This window comes from Nelusetta ayraudi, unplaced genomic scaffold, assembly GCF_046127955.1.
Source record: "Nelusetta ayraudi isolate G7.1 ecotype Tasmania unplaced genomic scaffold, CSIRO-AGI_Nayr_v1 ptg000005l, whole genome shotgun sequence".
Lineage (NCBI taxonomy): Eukaryota > Metazoa > Chordata > Actinopteri > Tetraodontiformes > Monacanthidae > Nelusetta > Nelusetta ayraudi.
Window position 1 is genome coordinate 2,225,487 of NW_027466055.1, and position 26,913 is coordinate 2,252,399.

At 44.2% G+C, this 26,913-nt stretch overlaps 1 protein-coding gene and 1 long non-coding RNA gene across 8 annotated transcripts in view; one reads left to right on the forward strand and one right to left on the reverse strand.

Moving 5' to 3' along the window:
- sema6d (semaphorin 6D) overlaps positions 1-23,124 on the forward strand; it is a 123,311-nt gene extending 100,187 nt beyond the window's left edge. Inside the window, exons 1-20 of one of the 7 annotated variants that reach the window (XM_076048933.1) lie at positions 2,278-2,301; positions 10,847-11,015; positions 11,496-11,607; positions 12,228-12,288; positions 12,451-12,513; positions 12,640-12,741; positions 12,925-13,015; positions 13,224-13,343; positions 13,615-13,703; positions 14,312-14,529; positions 14,637-14,768; positions 15,296-15,451; positions 15,738-15,911; positions 16,137-16,277; positions 16,385-16,462; positions 16,551-16,609; positions 17,156-17,212; positions 17,723-17,905; positions 18,844-19,085; positions 19,230-23,124. In XM_076048933.1, the coding sequence (XP_075905048.1) occupies positions 10,895-11,015; positions 11,496-11,607; positions 12,228-12,288; positions 12,451-12,513; positions 12,640-12,741; positions 12,925-13,015; positions 13,224-13,343; positions 13,615-13,703; positions 14,312-14,529; positions 14,637-14,768; positions 15,296-15,451; positions 15,738-15,911; positions 16,137-16,277; positions 16,385-16,462; positions 16,551-16,609; positions 17,156-17,212; positions 17,723-17,905; positions 18,844-19,085; positions 19,230-20,357 (3,327 nt within the window). In that variant the 5' untranslated portion in view covers positions 2,278-2,301; positions 10,847-10,894 and the 3' untranslated portion in view covers positions 20,358-23,124. Of the gene's footprint in view, positions 1-2,277; positions 2,302-2,321; positions 2,506-3,550; positions 3,744-10,846; positions 11,016-11,495; positions 11,608-12,227; positions 12,289-12,450; positions 12,514-12,639; positions 12,742-12,924; positions 13,016-13,223; positions 13,344-13,614; positions 13,704-14,311; positions 14,530-14,636; positions 14,769-15,295; positions 15,452-15,737; positions 15,912-16,136; positions 16,278-16,384; positions 16,463-16,550; positions 16,610-17,155; positions 17,213-17,722; positions 17,906-18,843; positions 19,086-19,229 lie in introns of those variants that run through there. The other 6 variants (XM_076048918.1, XM_076048925.1, XM_076048940.1 and 3 more) reach the window with 6 other exon arrangements.
- LOC142903400 (uncharacterized) overlaps positions 1-26,913 on the reverse strand; it is a 105,926-nt gene that overhangs the window by 59,544 nt on the left and 19,469 nt on the right. The gene's annotated exons all lie outside the window — the stretch shown is intronic.

The following is a 26,913-nucleotide window of genomic DNA, read 5'->3' on the forward strand; positions in this document are numbered from 1 at the left end:
AGCATTTTTTATTTCTTTTTTAGGAAATCCTAGCTGTTGCTGCTTGGCGTTCTCAGTGGAGCTATTATACTATAAAGGATGATGTGGGAGAAACCCATCCAACATCTCGCCCTCATAGGTCTCTCAAAGCCTGCAGCCTTCATTCTGGGACAAATGGCCGTGTGTAGTGGCATTTCAGGCAGTAAATTAGAGAGCGGCAGGTTGCGCACACTCCAGTTAGACCAACCTCCGGCCAAGCCCGCTCTCTGCGGTCATAAGCACGCCCCGTAAAACCCGTGGGGTCGGCTGACACACGGCAGGGTCTCAAGGGAGTGGATCAAGCTGGCGCAGGCCTCCGGTCCTCTACCTAAAACACCCAGTCATATGCAGATCGCCCACCTCCCCCACCGTCCTTCCATCCATCCTTCCGTCTCCTGTCACCACACGTTCATCTGCCCATCCGTACCATCAAGCCAGGCCTACTCCCACACGCTGAGAGCTTTGTCATTGGTGCATCTGCTCAACTTATGCTACTGCCACTCGCACATGTCTCAATAGAATTATGCATTTTGTCCATTCACTTTTATGAATGGAAGAAGAGATTTTCTGAGCTCTTGTCATGTAACGAAATCAAACCTTCACCTAATCACCAAACCTCAACATTTTCTGAAAACTGTGAACATTTCTCTTAAAGGCTCCGTCACTGCATGTTACGAGGCAATTTAAGGCAGTAATAATGGACCAAAACCTATTAAAATGTACTGAAACAGTGTCACATTACCATTACGCCTGGAACAAAACTGCCGGTTCATTGGAAGAGGAGACCAATCAATACACTCACCAATCACCAGACACCCACAGATCCATACATGCATTCACCCTTCCTGACACTCACGACTTACATCTGTGCAAACCTTCGACACATTGATCTCATAGTCTTTCCCTTCTCCCATCGCAATAGAAAAACCCAGTGCTGATTCAGTACCCGCAAGACATAGGAGCATAATCCAGTAACCCAGGATGAGGGATACCTCCTGTGGCAAGATTAAGGAGTGAGAGAATAAAGTAAAAGAAACAAATGAAACGGACTAAACTCTGCCAACTGAGGCTGAATACATCAAGATAATTTAGAGCAAACAGAAGCCTAAGAGGAGAGAAAGCGTCTGTCAAACTAAGCTGGATATCGAAGAGCAGCAGATCAGAAGGTGTAGGAAAATATAAAGGGGGCTGGAGGGGGTGGGCGGGGGGGTGGGGGGGGCGCAAGTGAGGGACAAGTGTTGACAAAGAAACACAAGAGGTGCCAAACCAGGATCAGGCAGATCAGCAGTGCAAACTAGTGTTTCCTGTGCAAAGTATTGATATGCAGATCCCACTTTTTCAGCTCATAATGGGGGTAGTCAGGGAGTGTGAGTGTGCGCATATGCATGTGTGTGTGTGTGTGTGGGGGTGTGTGTGTGTGAGCGGGTGAGGCGTGCGCGTGGGAGAGATTCTCACACATCTGCTAACCTGCTTCTCTAATGGGGTGCAAATGGGTCGTCTTTGTGACGCCCCGAAGACCTCAGGAACCATCTCGCACATTCAATGGGCACGCCGACTTTGCACGCATACGCAAACATGTCCTCGCACTTAAATCTTTGCACACACACGTGTGTGGTGTGGAGTGGTGGGGGTAGGCGAGTTAAGGTGATGCAGATTGTGGCTGTAGATACAGTGCAAACAGGCCTCGGGAAAGACAAAGACAAACGCAACGCTACTGCAAAAGTTTGCTGTTGTGGCTGTTGTGTGGATTTCCATGAAGACATTGACGGCGTATTAAAAATACTACTACTACTAATAATAATAACACGGAATATACTGAAAGGCTTTGTGGTTTGACTTGGCAGTGCCAGTGAGTCTCCTCCTCTCCCCGCATTCAGTAAAAAAAAAAAAAAAAAAAAAACATGGTCTCTGTGAAGCTGAATTCGAAGATTTGTGCCTAAAACCGCCTCCCGCTTCTATCCAAACATTTCCAAAGCTGTGTTTTTACTCCTTGATTTTAACAAGGCACTCTTGCTGACTTGGAGTTGGGGGAGGGGTTGGCTTTTTTTTTTTTTCTTTTTTTTGGCTTGGGCTGGGGAAGAGGGGGGTGCAATACGGGGTCACACAGGAGGAGAACTGGGCGGGAGGGAAGGGAAGGGAAGGAGGGGTGGCTCTTTTTTTTTTCCTTTCTCTCTTGGCTCGAGGAAAGAAAGGAAGGAAGCCAAAGCAAAGCGGAGGAGCCCGAGCCGAGCGAGGAGAGATGGATGGCTGGGGGAGGGACTGCCGCGAGAGCGCTGCTCATTGGTAGGCTGCGCTTCTCTCCCTGGATGGATTGACTTAGCACGGGTCGAATTACACCATTTGCCGTGCATTAGTTTGTTTTTCTCCCAGCCAGGAGAAGTTGATTCACTGGGACGCGCTCAATATTTTTTTTCTGCCCCTCTCGGGTTTGTGTGGAGGATTTACTGCAGCGCATAACGGATAACAAAACAAACCAGTTCCGATGAGGTGAGTTGCTCGCTGCTGTTCGTTGGATGTTGACTTTTTTCATGTATACATTGTTTTTGTTGCCGTTTCCCTCTGCGCATTACGCAGAGAAAGTCAGAGGCGTTGCAAACTAGAGAGTCTTTGCTGGGATACGCGGTCCTTTCCTCTGCTCGCGCAGCTATGCAGCTCCGCAAAACTGATGGCTGCAGGACTGATAGAGTTCAGGTCCGGACCATTTTTATTTAAACCATGGTGTTTTTCATACGCCACGCGTGCGTTTCCCTTTCACAACCACACAGTGCACGCGCCCGTGCTGCTCGGCGGCGTCTGTTTAAAGCGCTCTCAAGGTGTTGGAACAGGAGCCGGCGCACCATTTCTTGTTTACTCACCTCTTCTCTTTGTCAGTTCCCCCTCCGTGTTGCTGCCGACGCCTCGGCGAATATTATTGTTATTTTTTTATTTTATTTTTTTAAACAGTGTTTGATGCATCGCGCAGCGTGCAGGCGGTTGCAAAAAAAAAAAAAAAAAAAAGTTGCTTGCGCGTAAACGCTTTAGGGTTGGCGTTATGTCCCGTGCGCGCGCGCGCGCGTGTGTGTGTGTGTGTGTGTTTTAACGTTGTTCCATTACTTGTATACGCTACGTCGCGCTCTCCGCAGGTCCGCGCACGACACGAACTCCGTTACTCCCCATAACTGTTTTGTTTTTTGTTTTTTTCGATTCGCGGAGGAGCAGCGAAGACGCTGTTTACCTTTGTCTTTAGTCCCTGCGCTTTTCTGAAGTTAATAGTAGTAGGAAAGGGGGCTGGCTGGTGTGTGTGTGTGTGTGTGTGTGTGTGTGTGTGTGTGTGGAGAGAGAGAGAGAGAGAGAGAGAGAGAGGGAGGGGAGGGAGGCTGTGCGGTCGTGGCACAGCTCTGAAGAGCAGATCAGTCAGCAGAGTGCAGGCAAGCAGGGGCCCAGGGACGGAGCACAGTGTCCACCGTGGACAGACAGTCACACAACGGCCGAGCGGAGCTGAAAACCTGCGTGCAACCGGATAGAAGAGAGAGAGAGAGAGAGAGAGAGAGAGAGAGAGAGAGAGAGAGAGAGACAGGGAGAAAGGGAGGGAGGGAGAAAGAAGTGGCGGCGTCCGGATGGAGCTCCCAGTTAACAGGGATATTACGTGCCGGGTGTTTTCTCTTACATGGATTATTACCAGAGGAATATAATATCGATTGGGACCCCCCACCACCTCCATTCATGAGTGATTTCCAATGCTCAAGGTAAGGTGTCCTCGGCGGTTCGCCGAACCTCTGCTTCGGTTCTACTTTCAGATTTAGTTGGACCCCCGGGTCACAGAGAGACAAATCAAGGGCAAATTTAAAGACCTTTGAAATTGTGTGTGTGTGTGGGGGGGGGGGGGGGGTGATGATGTTGAAGTTGTGAGAGATGTTTATTAAAAGACGTTTATTTATAAAGCCGAGTTGATGAGTCCCATCAGCTTTGTGTCTAACTAACGAGCCACATGGGCTTGCAAACGGTTGCCTTTATTTTATTTTATTTTATTGTATTTTTTTGTTGCTGCAAAGCCTTAAGCGGCAGCGCGTGTTTCGGTTTTAACCGTCGCCGTTGGCCTTTAAAGTGACTCTACAAAAAAAAAAAAAAACCCTCGCGGGGAAGCGACGCGGCGCGTGGAAGGCGAGGGAATACCGTCACGGGTTGCTGTTAAACTCGTTGGCCGCTTACTCGCTGACTCTTGTTTAAACCCCCGCGATGTATTTCAGACGCTATTCCTGCGCTATGGCGCTTGTTGTAGAGGCGCTCCTGACCCTGGTGGACAGCGGGGCAGTCCGGCAGCGCATCCCACGCCTCAGTTGCACTGGAGGCACTTGAACGCAGCTCCGTCACCGCTGTGGCTCCGCCGCTGTCCCCGGCTCTTTGTTGTCTTTTGTTTGAGTTCTACATGACGGCTAAAGGGGGTCTGAATAGATTTACCACGGATAAAACTTGAATGCCTTTACGCCCCAGTCCTCACAATGCGACCACTGCAGCCCGGGCTTTGGCGTGGATGGTCAGTTAAGTGAGTATAGTGACGATGCCCACGTCAAAAAAAATAAACAAGTCAAACTTGGCTCTGTCCTGGAAATGAAGGGAGGGTAAAATGTAACTCGCCAAATCGAGGTGCTTGTTTGATAATAAGTCTTTTATGATGGGTTATTGAATGTGACCAGATACGGTCTGACACCGTGTCACCAGGGCAAGTCATAACTGCAGGTTCCCATGATAAGGCAAGCTGGATCAAATAATAGGTTCAGTTGCGGCAAGGCACACGCTGTAAGTGAAGTAAATCATATGAAACGTCTCTAAAAGAAAAAAATACAACAAAGTATTTATGCAGCGCAATTGTTGAATTTCATTGTACGGCATCGTTCTTTCCCTGTGTGTGTGTGTGTGAGGCTTTTTCTTCACGAGACGAGGACTGGTTGACCATAACGCCTATTTGTTCAGTCGCACAAATTACTGTTAGTGTAAGCAAGGTAATGTCATTTCAAAGGTAAATTGAAAGATTGAAGAAAAGTTTAAAGAAATTAAATTAAATTGTACGACTGAGCCAGTACATTGTGCGGATGCGACATCACACCCACATTAAAGCACAGCCCTGACCTCGGAGAAGAGTAGTTCGTTTTAAAATCACTTCTGAATATTTGTTCTCTGTTGTGTGTCTAATTTTTATATTGCGCTACACTTATCACAAACGCAACGTATTGAGTCGTTTAAACACAGCCACACTTTGCAGTGTTTCTTTTCATGTCTGAGCAAACTTGTAGTGTGTAGATTCTATGTCATCCAGGTCAAACTAATCTTGAGTACTTGACCCTGGATGAGACGTATATGTTGTGGTCTTTCACTTCAAAGAGGAACGCATTGTAACAAAATCAGTCTCTGCACTGTATGTATACTGTTGCCAATTAAAGGAAGTTTTTTAAGGTTTCCACCTTAAAATAATAGTCGTATACTCATTTCTTTTTTTTTTTTAACGATTCATTTTTGTCACATCCTGGTATAGGACAGTCCAACTAGTACTTGTACCACTACTAGCATGTTCTAATGAGAGAGTGCTGGGCAGGTGACCAGTGTTCTCGCAGGTTCTCATGAGAGTGTTGCCAAACAAGACAACCAAAGTTATTCAGTCCTAGAGCAGCTCTCTCAAGCAGACTGCAGTAACAGCGTGGCTGTCGAGTCACTGAATTGTAGATATGAACGATGAAACTATAATTTTACAGCTGCTCTTAGTACAAAATTTACTTACATGACACTTGTCTCACTGAACTGACAAAAAATAAGTAAAAGTTTCCTTACAAGCAGATGGGGCGTTTAGGGAGCTGTAGGGCCCCCTGCTGAGGAGGAACTGAAATGACTCGGTGGGAGAAAATTAGCACAACAACAAAAACATTGGCTTTCATTCTCGTGGCTTCCGCAATTATTTCATTCTAGATCACATATTTCAATGTCAACTTCTCTGGCCACAAAAGATGTTCAGGTCCTCACAAAAAAGCAATGAAACAAAACAACAAAACACCTGCAGTGCCTCACTGTTGGCTTGAGGTTGCTAAAAGTTCAATATTCTCACACCATGATGCCAGTACTGCTTTATTTTGCAGATTTTTTTTTGTTTAATTATAAATAAAATTAGTGAAAATGCCTTGGGAAGCCTGGATGGAACAAACATGGACTCATAACAGTGTTCTTGTGCATGGTGTTTTTTTGTTGTTGGTTGTTGTTTTGTAACAGTGTCAGTTTAAATGTTATTCCCTTTTGGGTCTGGGGTGCAGACCTGTTTCGGTGCAGTCGTTTAGTTCAACGCTCTCCTCCCTGGGTGTGTGCAAGTGTATAATAAGGGTTAAGTGGTTCTTTTGCAAGCTGTGTAGTGTAGCCATTTTGCTCTGTCAATGATAAATTAGCATTTCAATTCTAATTCCAAATTAATTAATCCACAGCCGTGGTTGTAAATGGTTGTTGTCTGCTGTTGAGTTTCATGTAGAATTGCAATTAAACGGTGTTGGCCTTTTAAATTAATATGAATAATCACGCGCCACTGCATTTATTTTTTTTTTTGGACTGACATCACGGATAAGACTTTTGGTAATTCGACATCTGAATCACTTCCAGCACACAGCTGCGAGCTCTAGAAGAATGTAGATTTGTAGTTTTCATATTGCCTTCAGCAAAACCAAATGAAAAAAAGATTACTATAAACCTGTTAAAATATTTTTAAGATTCCAGGTTCTCACAGAAATATTTCTCGGGATTTGTGATGATTTAAATATGCAGTATAAACACAAATTAGTTACTAATATACCCACGTGACATTGACAGGAGTAATACTTCCAGGCAGGTCAAACATCAGAACCTGTCCTTAGTTCCTGACAGCACAGCTGGCCGACGTGCCTTGCTGGTCACAGGGTCACAATTCAGCGACCAGAACGATTGCCGTTAACCTCCGCTACAGCCAGCCATAACCCCGGAACAGTTGCCATTAAACCGTACAGGGTGATGGTTGCCCTAAAGTGCTGCTCAGAAATAAGACTGCGCCTGCTAAATTAGTTGAGCAATAAAAGTTTGACCCAGTGTGCTGCAGTAGGAGTCAAGATGTTTTAATGGGGTTTGCTTTTATCTCTCTGAACCCCCTTTTTAAAAGTCCCCCCATACAGCTCACACAAACCAGGGTCCACTAACTGGGGGTGGGGCTCAATTGTGATGACTTGCCCAAAGCCTCTTTTGTTTTCCCGGTCACACCTGCAGCTTAGAGCCTTTGTGTTCCACTATAGAGGAACTACTGCTGAGAACAGCCTTTCTCCTGTTTCACTCCTCCCCTAGTAAAGGTACAGAGGAAATGGAGGGAAGCCTGGTTTTGGAGTGGCACAGCCCACTCTTTCTGCCAAATCTTTGAAGCAGCAAGTCCAACCAAGCCCTTTCAAAGTTGTCCTTAGGCAAATGGCACGCAACCAGTTAGCGATTGTTACTACAGTGGGAAAAGGAGTAGCCACTACGGTTAGCCTAATTATCAGGTTGGCTCGAGATTCTTGTGATTACACATTTGGAGCCACTGCTGAAAGTTGAGGCAACTGTTCTACAAGAAGCTTGCAGTTGTTTTTGTTTGTTTGTTTTTTCCAAAAACTGTCTCTCATGATAAAGGAAAATGCCTCAAACTGAACTTGTGTTGATTTCCTCTGCTGTTTGGTTTGCCAGCTTAGTGTGTTTCACAATGAAAAGCAAAGCAGCCCCAAGCAGTCCCTATTGTCCTGCTGGGATTACACTCACCCACCTCGTTCATACACAACTTTCAAAACCTCACGTACCGTGCTGACTGAACCGCACTTCTCGTTTGCAAACCCTTTTCAAACCCATATCCACACACTTGCAGCACGTCTGCAAAATGCGACCGTGCAGTAGAGTGCAAGGCGGGGCTGGCGTATACCGCTAAAATCTTGGCTTAAGAGAGAATAAGCGCAACGTTGTCAACTTGGAATTGCAGCACTAAATCTTCAGCTGTAACTACTAGATTTGGGCTACGGACCCCGGCAACCACCATGAGAAGGAGTAGCCATCCATCAGAGCCCCCTCCCCCATTTCCCTCCCAATGTTAAGCACTATGGGCCTGAGCCATCAAAAACAGCAGGGAAAGCGTATGGTTTTAGGACATTGAAAAGCCTGTAATAACAGAGGTAGCGTAAGGCTAGGCTGAACAGTGTCGAGTTGCGTGACAAGCCTTGCGTCTCAAGGCTTGTTGAGGCCTATATGTGCGTGAACGCTCCTTCATTCGCACGCGCGCGCACTCACACACACACACACACACACACACACAGACTTAAGGGCAGGAACCAGAGAGTGCAAAAGAATAGTCAATAGAAAGCATGCTGGGATCGCTCGAGATTGAGAAGTAATTTTAGACCGCTGACCTCTGGATGTCTCCCGTTTCTGTTTTGCATTAAATGCTCCAAGGAAAGCCTTCTTCCCCACAGTATGGCTATTACCATGCAAAGAATCATGGGAGATCTGGGTTGAGCTTCTGCCTCTGGTTAGAGTGTTTTTCTACTAAATTGTTAAATGAGGGGGAACGGTAGGAGTGTGTGTTTGTGCGTGTGTGCGTGCACTTTCGAAGGGGCCATATATAGCAGGACTGAGAACCAAGAAAATGATTTACCTGGAAGCATGACCAAGTTGAGGCCAGAACCACGGCATGCAGTCTGTAGGATTGCACCACAGAGCAGAGACATGAACTTGGTGTATTTACCTTTTATTGTTGTGTCTTTTGTAGCTGTTCCTCTCTACGGCTTGGACATTTATTGCTTGTTTACATTTTTTGTACTACACCGCTGATAAGCTTGACAGATACATTTAGTCTACTTTGTTGAAAACAAGGCTGCACAAACAAAACTTATATTATGAGAAAAGACTCTCTTAAAAGTATCTGTTTTTTAAATATAAAACAACAACTACAAGGACAACCTGGATGTTTTTTTTTCTTTTCTTTTTTTTTTTCCCTAATCATTTGCTTAAGTATCGGGTCAGGACTCTGCATCAGCAGATACTCAAAATCAAATGACTTGGACTTGGGGCAAAAAAAATGATTGCACCACCACTCTGGGTGCACAGACGACTCAACTGCTACTACTGCTCTTAACGAAATGCCTCTGTGTCTCTTTCCTTCCTCAGAATAAATTGCCAACAGTTGTTTTTTTATTTAAACTTGTAACATAGATGTTGAAACAAACCTGCCGAGTGATTATATGTGGAGATGTATTCCAAATAGAATATATATATATACAACATTTTACTTAACAATTGGCTGAGCATATTGACAATATTATCGGAATTGACAATACTGAGAGTATTGCCCGTTTCTGGCCACAGAGTCACAATGTTGCTGATGTACTTTCAACAGCACTTAATCGCCGTGATCATTCTCTGTCGATGATTCAAACATGCTGTCATTCTTTAGCAACTACTCCAATTCTTATTCATGACACATCACCCCACTGTAACCGTGTCCAGAAACTTAATGACGGAACATATGCTTCATATTAACGCGCAAGATTCTGAGAGCTGTACAGTTTGCGTGCGAACATTCTAATTTTAAACCAGTGATGTCAGCACTTTATGTCTCAGAATATGGGGCTACTTTACAATCAATTTGAAAAGAGCCTTCTAAAAGCTCTGAGCCTTTTAGAAAGCAGAGGTAGTGACAGGTCCAAATTTGTCACATGGCTACAGCGATATGGTGGAGTCCATAGATCGCCCTGCTGGCTGCTGATCTGTCATGCTTCCTGTGTGGATCAATCACAGTACTAATGGCTTGGCAGGCAGGGCTCGCAGACAGCAATGGAGCAGGTGTGCTCTGGGGCTAATTGAAAAATGAGTCAATACTGTGCGTCAGTGTCTGTGTGTGTTCGTGGGCACACACATCCATCAGTCTTTGCAGTACCCCAGTTCAAAGAGTGATTATGTATGTGCAACCATATGTGTGTGTGTGTGTGTGTGTGTGTGTGTGTGTGTGTGTGTGTGTTTGTCCCAGTGTGCTTCCAGCTAATCCATCCCTGTGCCTGTGTGACGTCTCCCAGTAAATTGTTTATATCCGTTCAGGCTTTGCCTGCATGAATAATTTGTTTGCCTCATAAATATTTGAATACATACTGATCATTAATATGCACAGACAAAGTCTTGTCTTTAAAGCTCCTCCTCAGCCCCTCCCACAATAAATGATTGCCGGTGTAGTTGCAGATGTGTCGTGTCTATGGGCAGGTGTGAAATGTTATGAACTGAGTTTGTGATGATGTCGAAACAAATGTACATCCTCATTACACAACGATGAATGAGTCACTGCGGTGCATTGAAGTGCAGCAGAACAAACGGGAAGCTGGTGCAATCGCAGCCAACAGAGCACTAATGGAAGTCAGCCGAGGTCAGAGCAGAGCCTATACTATTGATGCCGATGAAGTTGCCATGTCCTGATTAGTGCTGGGCCTGACCTAGGAGAAACTGATCGGGGCGCAGATGCACAGAGACAGCAGGGCCGTTACATTTCTAACAGGCTGGACTTCCGCTGCATCCAACACACACAGAGACGCCCCACCAGTCACTTGGCTGACCTTCCCTTTCACAGCAGATGCAGCGGCAGAAAGAGGGAAACACCAAGCCCTGCCACTGTCAGCACAGCCATTAGTAACCCGGCAGGCCCATGGTGTGTGAGTTAGCATTGGTCTTAGCAGTACAAAAGGGCATCAGTACAATGGTTTAGACTTGTCAATTAATAGATCGCGAGGTGCATGTGACTGTCAAATATACACAAAGTTGGAAAAAGCACACCCTCTGTGTTTGTCTGCAGGTAACATCTCCACCGGTGTGAAACAGGAAGTGCCGTCTGCGAGCAGCCATGGGCCAGAGAGCTGCGCTTCTGCTCAGCGAGCTGCTGCTGCTGCTGGCAGCCTCACGCACTCTCCTCGCAGTCAGCTTCCCCGAGGATAGTGTGCCCCTCGACATCGTTGACGCACACTGTGAGTATGCACACAAGAAAATGACCGCAGCAGAGCCACAAGTTTACTTTGGCCACAACATCAGTGAAAGCAAACACCTTAAAGGCATCTGCTGCACACATTGCTATTATAAGGCCAAATCAAAAATGTCCTGGCATTGAGTTAGTTTCTTCTTTTGATCAGTGATGAACTAAGAGAACGGGGACATGCTGGCATACACAACAAAGTTGTCATTAACTAGTAGGTATTTTTGCCGAGCCATGACCTTAATTACCAGCAGTCTGTATAAAGCAGATGCCAAATATATTCACTTTTTAGTAGTGATGACATGCTCAATGTTGTGAGACGAGTTCTCTTTGTCCATACAAGGTTCCCTCTACAACAAATTTGCCTTTAATATGATGTCCTATCACAGAGGCGTTCTATTATTGTCTGCATGTTGTGTGAAACTGCATATACGGGAAAAAAAAAACAGAGTTTGTGTGTGTTATATCTCCCCAGTTTCACGCAGATACCCTGTGTTCAGAGGCCGGCCCTCTGGCAACGAGTCGCAACATCGCCTTGACTTTCAGCTGATGACCAAGATTCAGGACACTCTGTTCATTGCTGGCAGGTAAACACACTCACACAATCACCTCGTCTCTTTCACACATCCCCCATGCCGTTACACTCAGTCAGGTCAGTGGCAGGAAAACAGTGGCGTACGGGCCGAAGAAAGCTCTTAGCGTTATTGGATCTGTAGGCCGTCATTTGATGTATATGGGAGGTATTGATCCAGGCAAAGTGTCTATCACGCTGGCCTGATGCTCTGTCAGGAAACTGTTGGCATCTTTACATGTCTTTCGGTATTTATGGACAGCAGGATCTGTCTGGCCGGCAGCACTCATATTGTAGCAGGAAATCACTCTGACATCTACAGTATAGAACTCCCACCTTTGGAGCCGCAATAATCACCACCACATGTTCCATTGCTGCCAGCGTCAGATTGAGGTACTGTTTTAGCAGAAAGGGAAGAAAACAAATCTTTTTCAACACGAGGTGGATGCTCAAAACAATAAATAGATGTGACATAGATAAAGTACAGTGGAGTCCAGAGGACATACGGATTGTTGCAAGAGTTTGTGTATTTTTTTTTAAAAAAATACTGAACTGAACATTGGAAAGATTTTACATTTTTCTTGTGTCATATCTCATTTGTCCAATTCATTTTTTTTTTTTTTTTTCCCTCCACAGAGATCAGGTGTACCTGGTCAGTCTGAGAGAATCATACAGGAATGAGATCATTCCTTACCGGGTAAGCCTCTTGCCAAGCTGCTCCCTCATTTCAAATACTAAAAAAAGGCTCCATAGAAAATAGAGAGCCATTCATCACCGACTGGACAGGTTGTAAAATGAGAGTGGAAAAGCAAGGACCGTGTGTGTGCGTGTGTCTAATGCATCATGTTGGGTTTTACAGAAGCTTACATGGCGATCAGGCCAAGCTGACAGAGAGATGTGCGCCGTCAAGGGAAAACACAGAGTACGTATAAAAAAAAAAAAATCATGCTTTTTCGTTCCTTCACGCCGACAGGGAATGAGACCAGAATAGAAACAGCCAGATTTTTAGCTGCTACTTAAAATGCTTTATAACATTGTATCTTTTTAGGACGAGTGCCACAACTTCATCAAAGTGCTGGTTCCCAGAAACGATGACCTGGTCTTCATCTGTGGTACCAATGGCTTTAACCCCATGTGCAGATACTACAGGGTCAGTATCTGCTGCCAGGAATTGCATTTAGTGAGAAAACAGGAACCAGAAATATAGATTGTAAATGTTTAATTCTGAGTTTGACTGAAATGTGCGTGCCAGTGATCATCTGTGTGTTCGTTTTGATTATGTCCCCTGACAAAACGCCTCTAAATGTGTGGGTGATTCTTGTGTTCCCCTCAGCTGGATAACCTGGAATTTGATGGAGAGGAGATCAGTGGACTGGCACGATGCCCATTTGACTCCAAGCAAACCAACGTTGCCCTTTTTGCTGGTGAGCGTCAAACGCGCCCACGCTTAGATGGTCTTGCTCGAGGAAAAGGGGATGTGTTCCTACTTATGCTCTCATTATCACCTCTGCGTCTTCACCACAGTAACTGTGCCCACAGCAATAACAAGTCCTCCAGTTAAGAGCCATATAAACAAGAAGAAACAACAAGCTGTTGAGTAGCGGCTGATCCTCACTTGGTTTTGTGTTGCAGAGGGGAAGCTTTATTCTGCAACTGTAGCGGACTTCCAGGCCAGTGACGCTGTCATTTACCGCAGTATGGGCGATGGATCAGCCTTGAGGACCATCAAGTATGACTCCAAATGGCTGAAAGGTGTGATTTTTTTGATTATTCTTTCTTTCAGTAAGTCTACTTGCTTTATAGCCCATTGTTCTTTCACCGTGCATATTTGTGGCTATACAAGCTGTTTTGAATTGATGGGAAATACTCCTGCCATTCCAACTTCCTGGGGATATAGTCCGTTCTCTCCCAGGCAATCTAGGTCACCCTCAGTCGTGTACAAATCCCTAAAATATTCAACATGCACTGTGGTGGTGACGCTGCAGAAAAACACTTCAACTCTCTGCCTCTGTCTCTCCCTCAGAACCTCATTTCCTGCACGCTGCAGAGTATGGGAATTATGTTTACTTTTTCTACCGAGAGATTGCTGTGGAGCAGAGCAGTCTGGGCAAGGTAAGCAGGCACATTTACAAAACATCACATATGTGTGGTATGTTGGCCTTAATGCAAAAATGGGCCTCACGGTTTTCAGACGAGAATACATGAGGAATTTGAACATCCCGTGTTTCCATATTGAGAGGATTTGTCATCTCTCCGTGCAGGACATGCTCTGAGTCAGCCTGTTTCTATATTTTGCACGCACACAAACAGGGCATTTGGATGTTTGGGCTTCAGCTATGACCATGTCTCATCTCATCCTGATTGAGCTGGTCAGGCTTAGCCACAGGAAGCCAGCATCCTCCATCAACCTCCGGCCAATAAATATTTCAATCCGACTAATGCCTCAGTGACACCTGGCCTCTGACGAAGGCTTTTGCTGGTAAATTATTAAAACTGTCCAAGCCAATGGCTTTCCATACTCCTTTTGTACTCTCAACGTCTGTAATATGTGCGATCAAACACACCCACCCACGTTCTCTTCTGTTTGTTAAGTCATGTGTGGCCACTGCAGGGAGGAGATATGTATTATTCAGGACGTTTAAGTGTTTTCAGTGACGCTTTCTCGGCTACCCCAATTCTCCAGCCAACCCTGTCCTCTGTTAAACCCTTGCTTCATGCAGGTTGTGTATTCTCGTGTGGCACGGATCTGTAAGAATGACGTCGGTGGGTCACAGAGGGTGCTGGAGAAGCACTGGACGTCATTTGTGAAGGCCAGACTCAATTGCTCAGTGCCAGGAGAGTCTTTCTTCTACTTTGATGTGCTTCAGTCCATCACGGACATCATCAACATTAATGGAGTTCCCTCAGTGGTGGGAGTGTTCACCACACAGATGAACAGGTCAGTCAGAAGAGATTTAATGTTGGAAAGATAACCAGTGTTGTGGACAGAAACTTTGGTTTTCTGGACATAAACTTGATGTTGATGCTGTTTATTTTTTCCCCCAGTATCCCAGGATCAGCAGTGTGTGCCTTCTCCATGCCGGACATCGAAAAAGCGTTCTTGGGTCGGTTCAAAGAGCAGAAGACTCCCGACTCTGTATGGACTCCATTTCCAGAGGAGAAGCTGCCCAAACCCCGGTAAGGATTGTAAATGTCTCTTTGTTGAGGAGGAGGCACTCGACTCAGCAGCTCTTCACCACCTTTTCCCTCCTTCACTATTCTCAACTCCTCCTTTGTCATTCTGTAGTGAATGAAATCTATTTTTTCCCACAAGTAAGGTACCAAGTTATTGGCTTTGTCTGGGCAGTCCCACTCACCATCTGCCAGTGATTAAATAATTAATTTGGCATAATTAGACATGTTACATATTTAACCTGTTTACAGTCAGAATGTATATTTGCGGCACAGCTCAGTGGCCAAAACACAAAGTCCACAAAGCACCTTATTACCACTGTGAATTATTAATCAGGGATAACTATGCATATGTATATTTTATGTTTCCAGCTGAGACCTCTCCGTAATTCAATAAGCTGTGACCCCTTAGACCCAGTTTTGTTGCACTTTTCATCTGTTCCAATACCAGCTTATTATGACTCCCATGTGTGTGATCCTATGGACTGATCTTTGACCTCTTGCTCTTTCTGTGTGTGCACCCTTAACTCTAGACCTGGGTCCTGTGCCGGTCACGGTCCAGCTGCATCCTCTAAGAGCTCCATTGAGTTTCCAGATGATACCCTGCAGTTTATCAAGTCCCACCCCCTCATGGACATGGCTGTGCCTTCTCTAAGAGACGAGCCCTGGTTCACGAGGACCCGTGTCAGGTACGACCAAGAAAAAATGACATGCTAATCAAGAACCTCATGGATGAAGGATCCGCCTATTCAACTCTTTCTGACATTACAAATTATTTCACATGTTCACGCCAGGAGACACATCATATCACATTCAATTAATGAGAGAATGCAATATAGATTGCTCAAAAAATGAACACACAGGTATCCATATCATTCTAATCTGCAGTGAAACAAATTAGATCCTCTTAAGAATCTCCTTAATGGGATAACCCCCCTGCTGTGAGTAACACATGGTTCTCTGCTGTGTGCAAAGGTACCGACTGACAGCGCTGGCTGTGGACACTGAGGCAGGACCCTACAAGAACTACACTGTGGCGTTCATTGGGGCCGAGTCAGGGGTCGTCCTCAAGGTTTTGGCAAAGACCACGTCCATTTCTCTCAATGACAGTCTGCTCCTGGAGGAGATTGACGTCTTCAACCAGGCAAAGTAGGCCGATATACAAGTGTCCTCTTCTTTCTTTCTATTGATCTTGTTGCTTTTTGCACTTTGGCTGCCATTCTATTTTTATGAACTTGTTCCTCAGTGCCAATCCACATGCTGTTGTGTGTCAAGAGGTCCAAATGACGTAAATCTGTGAAAAGGACTTGTTGTGGGACTGAAACAGTAACCACTGACCTGATGAAGCTCTGATCAGGTTTCTGGTCTTCCCAGGTGCCTGTCGAACCACGAGGATGACAAGCGAGTCCTCTCGCTGCACGTGGACAAAGACGCACACAGCCTTTATGTCGCGTTTTCAAGCTGCGTCATACGTATTCCCCTGAGTCGCTGTGAAAGACACTCCTCATGCCAGAAGTAAGTCCACACTGATGCACATGTGGATCTTTGAAAGTTGTTCGATTGAAGAGCCTTTGACAGATAAGCATGATGGACTAATGCCTGTGTGTTTGTTTGGCCACCAGATCCTGTATTGCATTAAGGGATCCTTACTGCGGCTGGAGGCCTGAGGGGACCTGTGAGAGGATACAGCCAGGTGTTTTGTAAGTGTCATCTGTTTTTAGAGTTTTATTGATATATTAGATGACAAGTTAGATCAAATAACTAATCTGCCATTTTGCTCTTGTTAAGGACTGGATACGATCAGGACGTTGAATCAGGAAACACCGCCCACCTGGGAGATTGTCAAGGTATGCATGTCATCTCCATGCTACATCCTCCATATGGCCACATTCACAAACACAGACATACACAATGTTAACACGCACAAGCACATATGTATGTATATGCAAGACAAACCCATCTCACACACACCATGAGCCTGTACACTCACACCAGTAACCACCTCAGTAACTGTCCCCCTACATAAAGATCAATGTGCGCAGTATTAACACACACATCTGCATACAGTACATGGCCACCTGTAACTTAAGTTGCCCGTAAGTCAGAAACTTGGACATGTACAATTCAGAATCCTGCTCAGATGGTGCAAATGGTAGAGATTTGACAAATATGCTGGCTTGAAATGTGCCTTCAGCGATTTTGATTTAAAGCTTCTGTCCCTTCATTTGTACCAACTGAACATGACTCAGGCTGAACCCCAGTATTGATCAGAACCAGAGGGCTTTCAGTAAAAACAATGAACAAAGAGACTGCACCCCTCGTGTCTCCTAGCGTTTTTATTTACTTCCTCTGAATTCTTTTATGCTGATTTGTTGTTCTTTTAATTCTTTTAGCATTTTTGGGCACTACATCAGCGCCAGATTACAAATCATTTGGCGACCCTACCTCTGGTTAGTTTGATCTTTTACTCAAATGGTTTCTTTCCTTGAGTTCAGCATCCCCAACCCTGTCTTTCCACCAGCATTTTTTTTATTATTTCCATCCATATTCTGAATGCCACTGCCACCTGCTTCATTTTCATAGTCACAAATAACAGTCACCAGAGAACATTACTGCTCCATCTCAGCGCAGATTCACATCCTCTTGTCCACGCATCTCCTCCTGTCCCAATACTCCTTCTCTTGCATGTCATCAAATCACTGCTGTCCCTGCTGTTTTGTCCCAGCTCCAATTGAAATGTTGATGTATAATCTTTTCTCCATTGGAAATTGTGTTTGAACAAAAGTATACACTTTCATTGTTCTGTGTGACACACACCGTTGTGTTGAAAGGCTAACTGGTTTTTTCACCATTTTATCCGTCACCTCCCTAAAGAATTGCTCATGAGTTCTAACTGGAATGATAACGGTGTGCTTTATCAGCATCTGCACAGTTTGTTAACAGTTTGTTTGTCATCACAGACATGGAGTTTTCATCAGCGCCAGTCACTGTCCACCCCAATGGGCCCATACACCCCCCAGTACTTATGCCCACTCAGAGCCCCAGCTCTGGACCTGGTCCAGAGCTCTACGGCTCAGGCTTTGTGCTGCAGGATGACCCAGCCACCTCCAATTCTTTAGACTCAATTCCAGGGGTCCGAGAGGGTAAGGCCTGCAGGGAGGCCACTAGCATGCTGCATTGGTCCAAAACTATCGCAAAGCTACACAAATGTGAACCATTAGCTCATAACATACAAAGTAGAAACACACAATAGTAGTTGTTTATTGATTATATCATCATGTAGACCTCACTGTTAAGTTTAATGTTTTTAATATAGACATTTTAATTTTCTCAATGTGTCATACATTTTCGTAATCCATTCTTAGTATTCTTAAAGTATTTATTTCCTTTGTCTCACTGTCCTTCAAATAATTTATTACTAGTTTGCAAATCTTTAGGTCTCGCAGTAACTGTTTTTCACCCCTCTCTCTTTGGATGTAGCTTCCGTCTATCTGGGCTCAATTTTAACTCTAGCTTTAGTAGCAGTTTACCCTGGCTGGTAGATCATTGACTGGGCTTGCTCTCCCACATTGTGGGAGCCGCACGGTGGATGACTAACTTTCAATGTCTGTGGTTACTAACAAACTTTAAGAAAAAAAACACGCAACAGTCCAAACACTTGGGGCAACCACTGCTTTACTTTCCTTTCAACAACTTCTTGCTGGCTGATCTTTTGATTTGCCATCATCTCATGGAGGTATCTCTATCCTCACCTGTGGTAAAGAAATGCATGGTAAAGAAAATAATAAAAGATTAAAACCTCACTTCTCAACTAACATCACTCTTCCTCTTGTAGATGGTGAAATGGTTGTAGGTATCTAACAGCTTTTCTTATCATACTTTCTGGGTCTTGGAATGGAAAGGAATGTATCTGTATTATTGACTTTCATGTGACTGATTACCTGCCCTACGTTTCTATTGCCAAAACTGTTGCATTGTGGTGGTCATGCACAACTTTGCATATTTCTGCAATTAAAAGTGTGATCGCGTTTCTTCAAGCATTTTGATCTAACTAATGGTTCAAAAATCCATTGTTTTATAGGTGTGTGGGACAACCAAGAGGGAGAAACTAACCAGATGGTCCACATGAACATCCTGATCACCTGTGTGTTTGCTGCGTTTCTGATGGGCGCCCTTCTAGCAGGACTGATTGTGTTCTGCTATAGAGACTCGTTTCTCCGCAAGCCAAGACGTGCAAATAAGGACACAGAATCTGCGCCATCTTGCTCAGACTCAACTGGCAGCTTTCTAAAGCTCAATGGCCTGTTTGACAGTCCTGTAAAGGTACAAGTAAAATTACTTACACACACACACACACACACACACACACACACACACACACACACACACACACACACACACACAGAGTGAGTTTTGAGTGAATATGTGAATTGATCTCTAATGTGAATCCACTGATTTGTGTCATAGGAGCATCAAACCAACATTGACTCTCCAAAGTTGTTCACCAATCTGCTAAGCAGTGGCAAAGACCTCAATACATCCAGCAGTGACACCAAGACCATGATCCTGAGGGATGGCTGTCAGCCACCAGAGCTGGCTGCCCTTCCCACACCCGAGTCCACCCCTGTACTTCAACAAAAAGGGTTACAGCCCATCAAAAACCAGTGGGAGAGGCCCCAGGGGAAGGTCAGTGGGAACCATAAAGAACCCAACTCATCAGCCAAGAGTCCTCAGTACCTTTCCTCTCCTGTTCTACCAAACTCCAAGTCCCACCAGCCTTACCCTGCTCTGGGGCATTCCCACATCCCCAGTGCTGTTGTTCTCCCAAATGCCACTCACGACCATTCTAACTTTGACAACGGAGATGATACGCTGCCGCATTCGTCTGAGAGAAGGATGAAAAATCCAGATTCCAAGGGAAGTAGGAAAGACCAGAAGCGGTCAGTTGATGCCAGAAACACTCTCAATGACCTTTTAAAACACATCAATGACTCTGTGGCCACACCAAAGGCCATTCTTCAAGAGGGATCGGGGCCCCGTCCAAGGCAACATCTAACACTGGAGCCCATGGAGGAACTGAGTGAATTACCACCCAGGGTGCCCAGTCGTGAGGCTTCCCTGTATTCTCCATCCTCCTCTTTGCCAAGGCACAGCCCCACAAAGAGGGTTGACGTGCCCATGGCCACCACTCCCACCACACCCACAGGCAGCCTGAGCATGGGTGGCACCCTTGAGAGGCAAAGAGGTGGGTATCAACTCCATCGGAGTGCCTCTCATAGACACTCCTTGTCCACCTCCCCAAGTGGAGTGACCATGGGGGTATCTGTGTCTCGCCAACACAGTATGAACAGAGGGGGTTACATGCCCCCAACACCCCCCTCCAGACTTGACTCCCACAGTGGAGGAATGGGGGCTGGAATGCACTCACCCCATCCTCCCTCTGTGTCTCGACAGAACAGCTACAACGGGCACTGTTCCCTCCCTCGCACAGGGCTTAAACGGACCCCATCGCTAAAGCCAGATGTGCCCCCTAAACCCAACGGGTTTTCACCACAGACTCCTCAAATGCGAGTGGTCAGCAAGTACAGCTATTGAAAGCGCATGGACACTTTTGAGGGGGCTCTTGGACATGACTGAAGAGCCTTTAGCCCTGAGGGCTTGAGGGACGGGGACAAGGAAGAGAGTAGGGCCTATTGTGTGTTTGTGTACCTGACTGGAGGTGTGTTCCCCTTTAAATGATATGCACATTTGCTTACACTAAAAAGGGAAAAATCACACATGTGGCCAAAGATACTCATTGGGGTTTTTTGATCCCTAGTTTCTTGATCCATCACCTTTGTCATGGTAGCTTAAGGATATGAATGGACAGTAGTAAGCTTGCTGTGTCCTATATCCAAATAGTGGGTATCACCCGTTACCTTTACCTGTAAGGTATGAGGAAAAACTGAGGCTGGCACAGTGTGTGGTCCCAGTTTTAACAACGGAATACTTGAAGAATTGGTCTTATTTGTCACTGCCCTTGAGCACTGTCTTCCCACTAATGTGAACTGAACAAAGAGGAAAGGTCGTTAATGTCGCCGGTCAAAAGGTGGCTGAGGGCAGAGTATTCAATAAATCTCAAACTTATAAATAAGTGTTTTGCTCAACGTACAAACAATTGCAAACACAAGAAAGAAGCAGCAAATGAACAAAGGACAGAGCAAATTAGTGAGTGTGTTTGGTAAACAACAATGGTTGGTGTAAATGTGCGCACAAATTTGACTGCCATGTCCAGTTTGTGTCATGTTATGTTGTTTCTAAGGATGCACCTTAAGACCTGCGTGAGACCTAAGTCACTGTCCCTCAACTTCAATATTTCTCTATCTCATCCCAATTTATATTTTTTGTCTTGCTATAGTTTACCCAACTTTGGGGTGACATATAGTTAGTCGTACTGGATGGAACTCATCTGTAATTTGTACGTACACATTTGCTGCTATTGGTTTTAGACATAAGTTTTGTCTTTGATATTTTGTTTACCAGACCCTGAGAGCCCTTGACAGGGGTGTGCAGCTCTGCCTGAGTGTATGTGAGTGTGATTGTGAATAAGTTTGTGTACATGTGATGGAATTACATTACATGGCAGACAGAGGCCAAGAAATATAATTCTAAGCAACCAAACACACTATAATATGCGAGTGAAATCTGCTCGTACCTCCTCCTCTCCCCCTTTGTGGGAATTATACTGGCGGTTCAAGAGACCTTTTACATTATGTAGCAACTGTATTTAAAAGAATACACACTTTCCTCATCTCAATCTATAGACAAAATCTGAAAAGAATAATTTGCTAAGATAACATTTTATTGAGTTATTTAAGAGTGTGTGATATTAAAATAAAGCAACACCAATTGTCCCATGCGTTTGAATTCAACATTTGGGGCATTACTGTTTTATTAAATTTGTGTGTCACCCTAATAGAAAAACAGTAGACTGAACTGTTTCCTGGAAAAATAGAATCTTCTTCCTGCATTAATTGTATTCATTACCTATTAATAAGGTATTGTATCCTGACACTAGAACAAACAAGAGCACTGCACCTCTCTGATTAGCAGCTCCCCGTGCATCTTTCCTGCAAGTGGCCAGTGTACAATCAACGCACCATTGACCAATGTGTCCAAATGAGTCATGCTGGGAATGACAAGCTCCTGTATATATACTTACATATTATAAATAAGGAGTATAAATATTTTTAGGCAAGTGAACCTGAATCTGTGCATCGTGTGCCTTATTCATAAAATGAACTACAGTATATAGTATTGGCAAGGTCAGTTTGTCTGCTGTATGTTATTGTCATATATTAGGGTTTTTACATACACACACACGCACACACACACATATATATATATATATACAAAGAATCACAGAAAAAGCAGGATGTTTTGGGAGGACTACCTAATCCAAACTGAACTGAGAATGAAAACAAAATTCACTTTCAATTTTCATTGCTAACTGTATAAAGACAACAGACAAAACCCATCTGTTTAGGGTACAAACATGTTTGTTTTTTTTCCTCCTTTAATACCAGTTTTGGAACAAAAAAAGGTTTCTGCCACATAGAGGTGCCATGCAGTGAATGTATTTTCTTGACAGAGGGGATGTAGGGTGGTTAGACCTTGTACTGTGGTGCAGCCGGCTCAGCGCATCACATTCTGCCCACAGCCAATGTATTAACACAGCACTCACATGTAAGTCGTCTGTTGGCATGGCTGGCGTTCACGCTTAATCTGTAATTCCCCAGGATTTCAGCAGCAGGAAATATTTCTGTTGGCCAGTAGGGGTGATTGAGGGATCATATTTCCTAGCAATGGGTGCGTAATTTGGGTGACATCTGCAATCCTTCGCAAGTGTTAGTTGCCCGTTTTTAGCCCAAAGCCACATTTTGTTTACAAGTGATGATTGTATGTAAAGACTTTCTGCCTGTCATCGAACCAGTGTTTGGGCTCTTTTTTACTCGACAACATGCACACTGACATCACAGACATACACCCAACATACACTGCTCTACTGCCTTGTACATTGCGATATGAAGTGGAGTCTCTGTTGCAATTTTAATTGAAGCCTTCACATTTCAGTCTGAGCTCAGTGTATGTGCAGATAACCCAGAGTTTGTCATGTACTTCAGATTTTAAAATACGTTGCAACATGGTGATGCCATGCCAGCTGTATAAATTATCTCCAGAGTATTTGAGCGTGTAGATAGGATGTAAAGTTGTACTGTGAATGTGTAAATAATAATGATGGTCTTTGTTTCATGATATTTTTTGTTGATTTTTTTTTTTAACACGGCATGTATAGTTGAAATAAAACATTACTGCACAGGAATGTTTGAGTGTTGTATGAATTTTTCAGTCATGCTATATTCCTATTTGTTATTGGTTCTATGAACTGCAAATGGGAGCTCAGTTTAAGAGTTGCATTGGGGCAAAAGTTTGGTGCTAAGAGCAAGATTTGTGTGCATGCGTGCGTGCATGCGTGCGTGTAGGGGGGTTGCGTGCAGGGGGGAGCTGACCAAGTTCAGCCCAGTGTGCTAATTCCACTAATATCTCCTCGCTAATTGCATTTTTTTTTTTTTTCTTAATTGTCCTTATCCTAAAAGAACTTGCAAACGTTCATCGTTTCAGCAGTCTTGAGCAATGGTCCCAAATTGCGTATATGCATCAGCATGTTAAGCAAGTCACCAGAAGCCTAAAGACTCTAAATAATGCACTTGCAAGAATAAAAAATCTTCCCCCATATTCAGCAAGCAGGTTATGTTGCTGCTTAGTGTTCATTCCCTGAGTCTCTCTAATTTCGTTTGACATTGTTTTCTGCACATTTAGGAGAAGATATTCTTTAGCTCAGCAAAAGCTTGTTTGCATTGTATTAAATTGAACTTTTTGGGTGAACTTTCATCATAATTGTGCACAGACGGTTGGAGTGACTATTTTTAGAGCTGGGGTTGTTTTGATGTTTGGGGCCAGCGCAGAGTGAACCACACCAAACTGCATGTGGGAAAGTTTCCAAGTGGTATTTTCCTGTGAACTCTACACATCTGGACCAAATACTGCTCAGATCACATGATCTCAGCTTCCAATGAGCTATGAATAATTGTACACCCACACGTGCATGTGCTTAAATAAGCGCAGCATTAAGATATCACACAAAGATCGACATATGGTAACAGCAGGCAACTTCAAAAAAATACACAAAGCATCCTGCTGATGCTTTTAAGGATGAGAAAAAAGCAAATGGGTTTTACATGCTTCCATTTTTAACACATAGAAAACTATCGCGTTAACAAACATCTGGAGGCAAAGTCTGACCTCATGATTCAAGAGGCACTTGGCAGGCTGGAGACATACACTGGCACTGTTTAAATGTCTGTTTAAATGAACCGTTTAAATGGCTCTCTGTTTTTTGCAGGATTTTTCACTTTTCTCTCTGCCTGATTTTTCTTCTGGCATTCCTTTGCAATCACCATGGTAAAGCTCAACTTTGAACTGCAGCCAAAAACAAATGCACAAAAAAAAAAAAAGAACTGCAGAATGTAAAATGTAAAAAAAAATTTTTAGTTTCACTGATGTACACAGCGGGGTGAGGAAAAGCAGGTCGAAGCTCTGCTTTTGCTTTTTCATGGAGACATAACGCAACCCTTTTGCTGCTTAGCCAAAAAGCTCTGTGGCTCATTGCTGCCATCAGCATGTTGACACAAGTGGTTCTTCATTTGCTTTCAGCAGAACCTCCTGAAAACTCACACCTCCCAGACACCTAACCCCTGTCTCTTTGCCTATAAGCCCACACACACACACACACACACACACACACACACACACACACACACACACACACACACACACACACACACACACACACACACACACACACACACACACACACACACAGAAGCCTTCTGAGGGAGTTGGAGTGTGATTTGGATGAAAATGGGGAACGACAAATAGGCACCTCTTGCTATTCTGATGTGCGTCCCATCCTCTCAATTTATCAGACGGTCTCTTTGAATTAGTGCAGGTAAATCAAACACAGCAAGTGGTCCTGTAGCCATTTCATTCACTTGTACCGCCGCCTGGCCACACTTCGTCTCATTACTAGCACTTACTGTTTCTAGACCAGAAAAGCATGTGCCTGTCATACAAACATACCTGTGCATGCGTGCATGCGTGCGTGCGTGCATGCGCGTGTGTGTGTGTGTGTGTGTGTTAAGTGGAACAAAACAAGAACACTTATCCATATGCATAGCAATACTAAGTAAATCACTTCAGTTTGAATGGACAGATTGAATTGTGCTTTAGGATTGCACACATGAACAATGCAGAGAGACAAACAGAAGGAGAGGGGGATCGGGTCTATTTTGTGCATTCTGGCTTTCTCTACAGCATGTCTTTGGGAAATTTCAGAATGGTGATTAGACTTAAAATCATCCATCTGTACTCCCGTCTGTCTTCTTTTCTTAAAAGTCAGGGGGTGAAACTGGCAATTACGTTTGCCAGCCTCAATCATGGAAAGGTGCTCAGAGTTTGTTGTGGGCTTCTGCCAGTACACATGCGCCTTCATTCTGATGACTTAAAGTGTCCCAATAATAATAGTTTGAAAGTGAAATTAAATGACAGAGAAAAATTCAAAATTCTTCTGATTTTTGTTTTGTTTTTTTGCAGTCATTATTACTTCAGTCACTGCAGATGTAAGTCAACCAGTAGGCCATATATACTCAAGAGGCTGTAGTCAAGACAAACAGATTTCTTCTGGTGTAAGATCCACGCAACAACCAAGCTCAGTATGATGGATATTTGACAACTAGGTTTTCTCTTCTCAAAGTATGTCGGAAACAGGATGCAGGAAATCACTCAGCACAAGTTTTGTGTCTTTCTAGACACTATTAGATAATGCTGGAAAGGCCATAAAGTAAAAATAAAACAAGACAAGAGACAGAAGATTTCAATGAAATACATTTTGTCACATAGAAGCTGCAGAACACTGCCGCGCCTTGGAGCACTTTTTATGCTGTTGACGTTTTTGTTTAATTCTGTAAATAGAGATGCCACACATGCATTAGCAGAAGAAAAAGAGATGACGTGCAATTTGGTAGTGTTGGCGTCTGCTGTGACGCTTTACATTTGCATAAAGTTGATGATCACACTCTGCTTGGTGGTTGAAAAGTCACTCAGTCACAAATGTCTGGTTATTGATGGGTTCTGCTTCGTTTAATAGCAGTTTAAAAAAAAAAAAAATTTAGATTCTGGTCGGCTTGAACAAATACTGTCTTTGCGTAAACAGGACCTAAACTGGTTCCATCTGTACGGCCGAGTGCGAATAGTTGTTTGTCTTTCCAAGTGGCCCTGCAACAAAGTGGCAACTTGTCAGTGGTGTACCCCGTCATCGCCCTATGACAGCTGCGAATAGAAAGTGTGACGAGAAAAAAATTGTAATCTAAAAAAAAAAAAAACTTTCTCCTCTCTAAAGTTTCGGGCTGTTTTACAAGGAAAAATCTGTGGAAAGAGGTCTAGAATGCAACGAAAGAACAAGTTTTGTTACCACGTCAGGAAATTGGAAAGGTCAGGTAATGAATGCCAATACACTCAACGTTATTCCCATTACACCATGCAGAGCATCAAGCATGCAATGAAAGCCAGCCTCGAGAGCGACAGATAGGAAGAGGTGAAGGGGGGATGAGATAGACATCAGTACGGTGAGGGCCTTTAAGGAGTACGGACCCGACTCCAGCACCTGCAAGGAAACGTTCTTATCTGGCGGATTTTATCTGCTCACCAGGGCGTGCATGCAAAAGAAGCGCTTGGGAGAAAGAGGGTTGGGCGGGGCATGTTTCAGCAGGCTTATCCTCTGAACATTTGCTTACCGCGTCTGTAAAATCTAGAGTCTGGTTCTGGTCATCCCACGGTTAGGCCTTGGTGCATGGTTAAGTGTTTGAATGTGAACTGCTCGGATCTCGATGCTTAATACCCCCAACACAAGCTTGTGACAGAAACATGGGGAGACATGGGAACGCAATTTAACAAAAGGATTTAGACAAGACGAACTAAAGGTTCGTAGGGAAAGTAGGGATAGGTTTCACCCCAGGTTATGGATTTAATCAAAGGAGTCAGTGGTAAAGTTTGA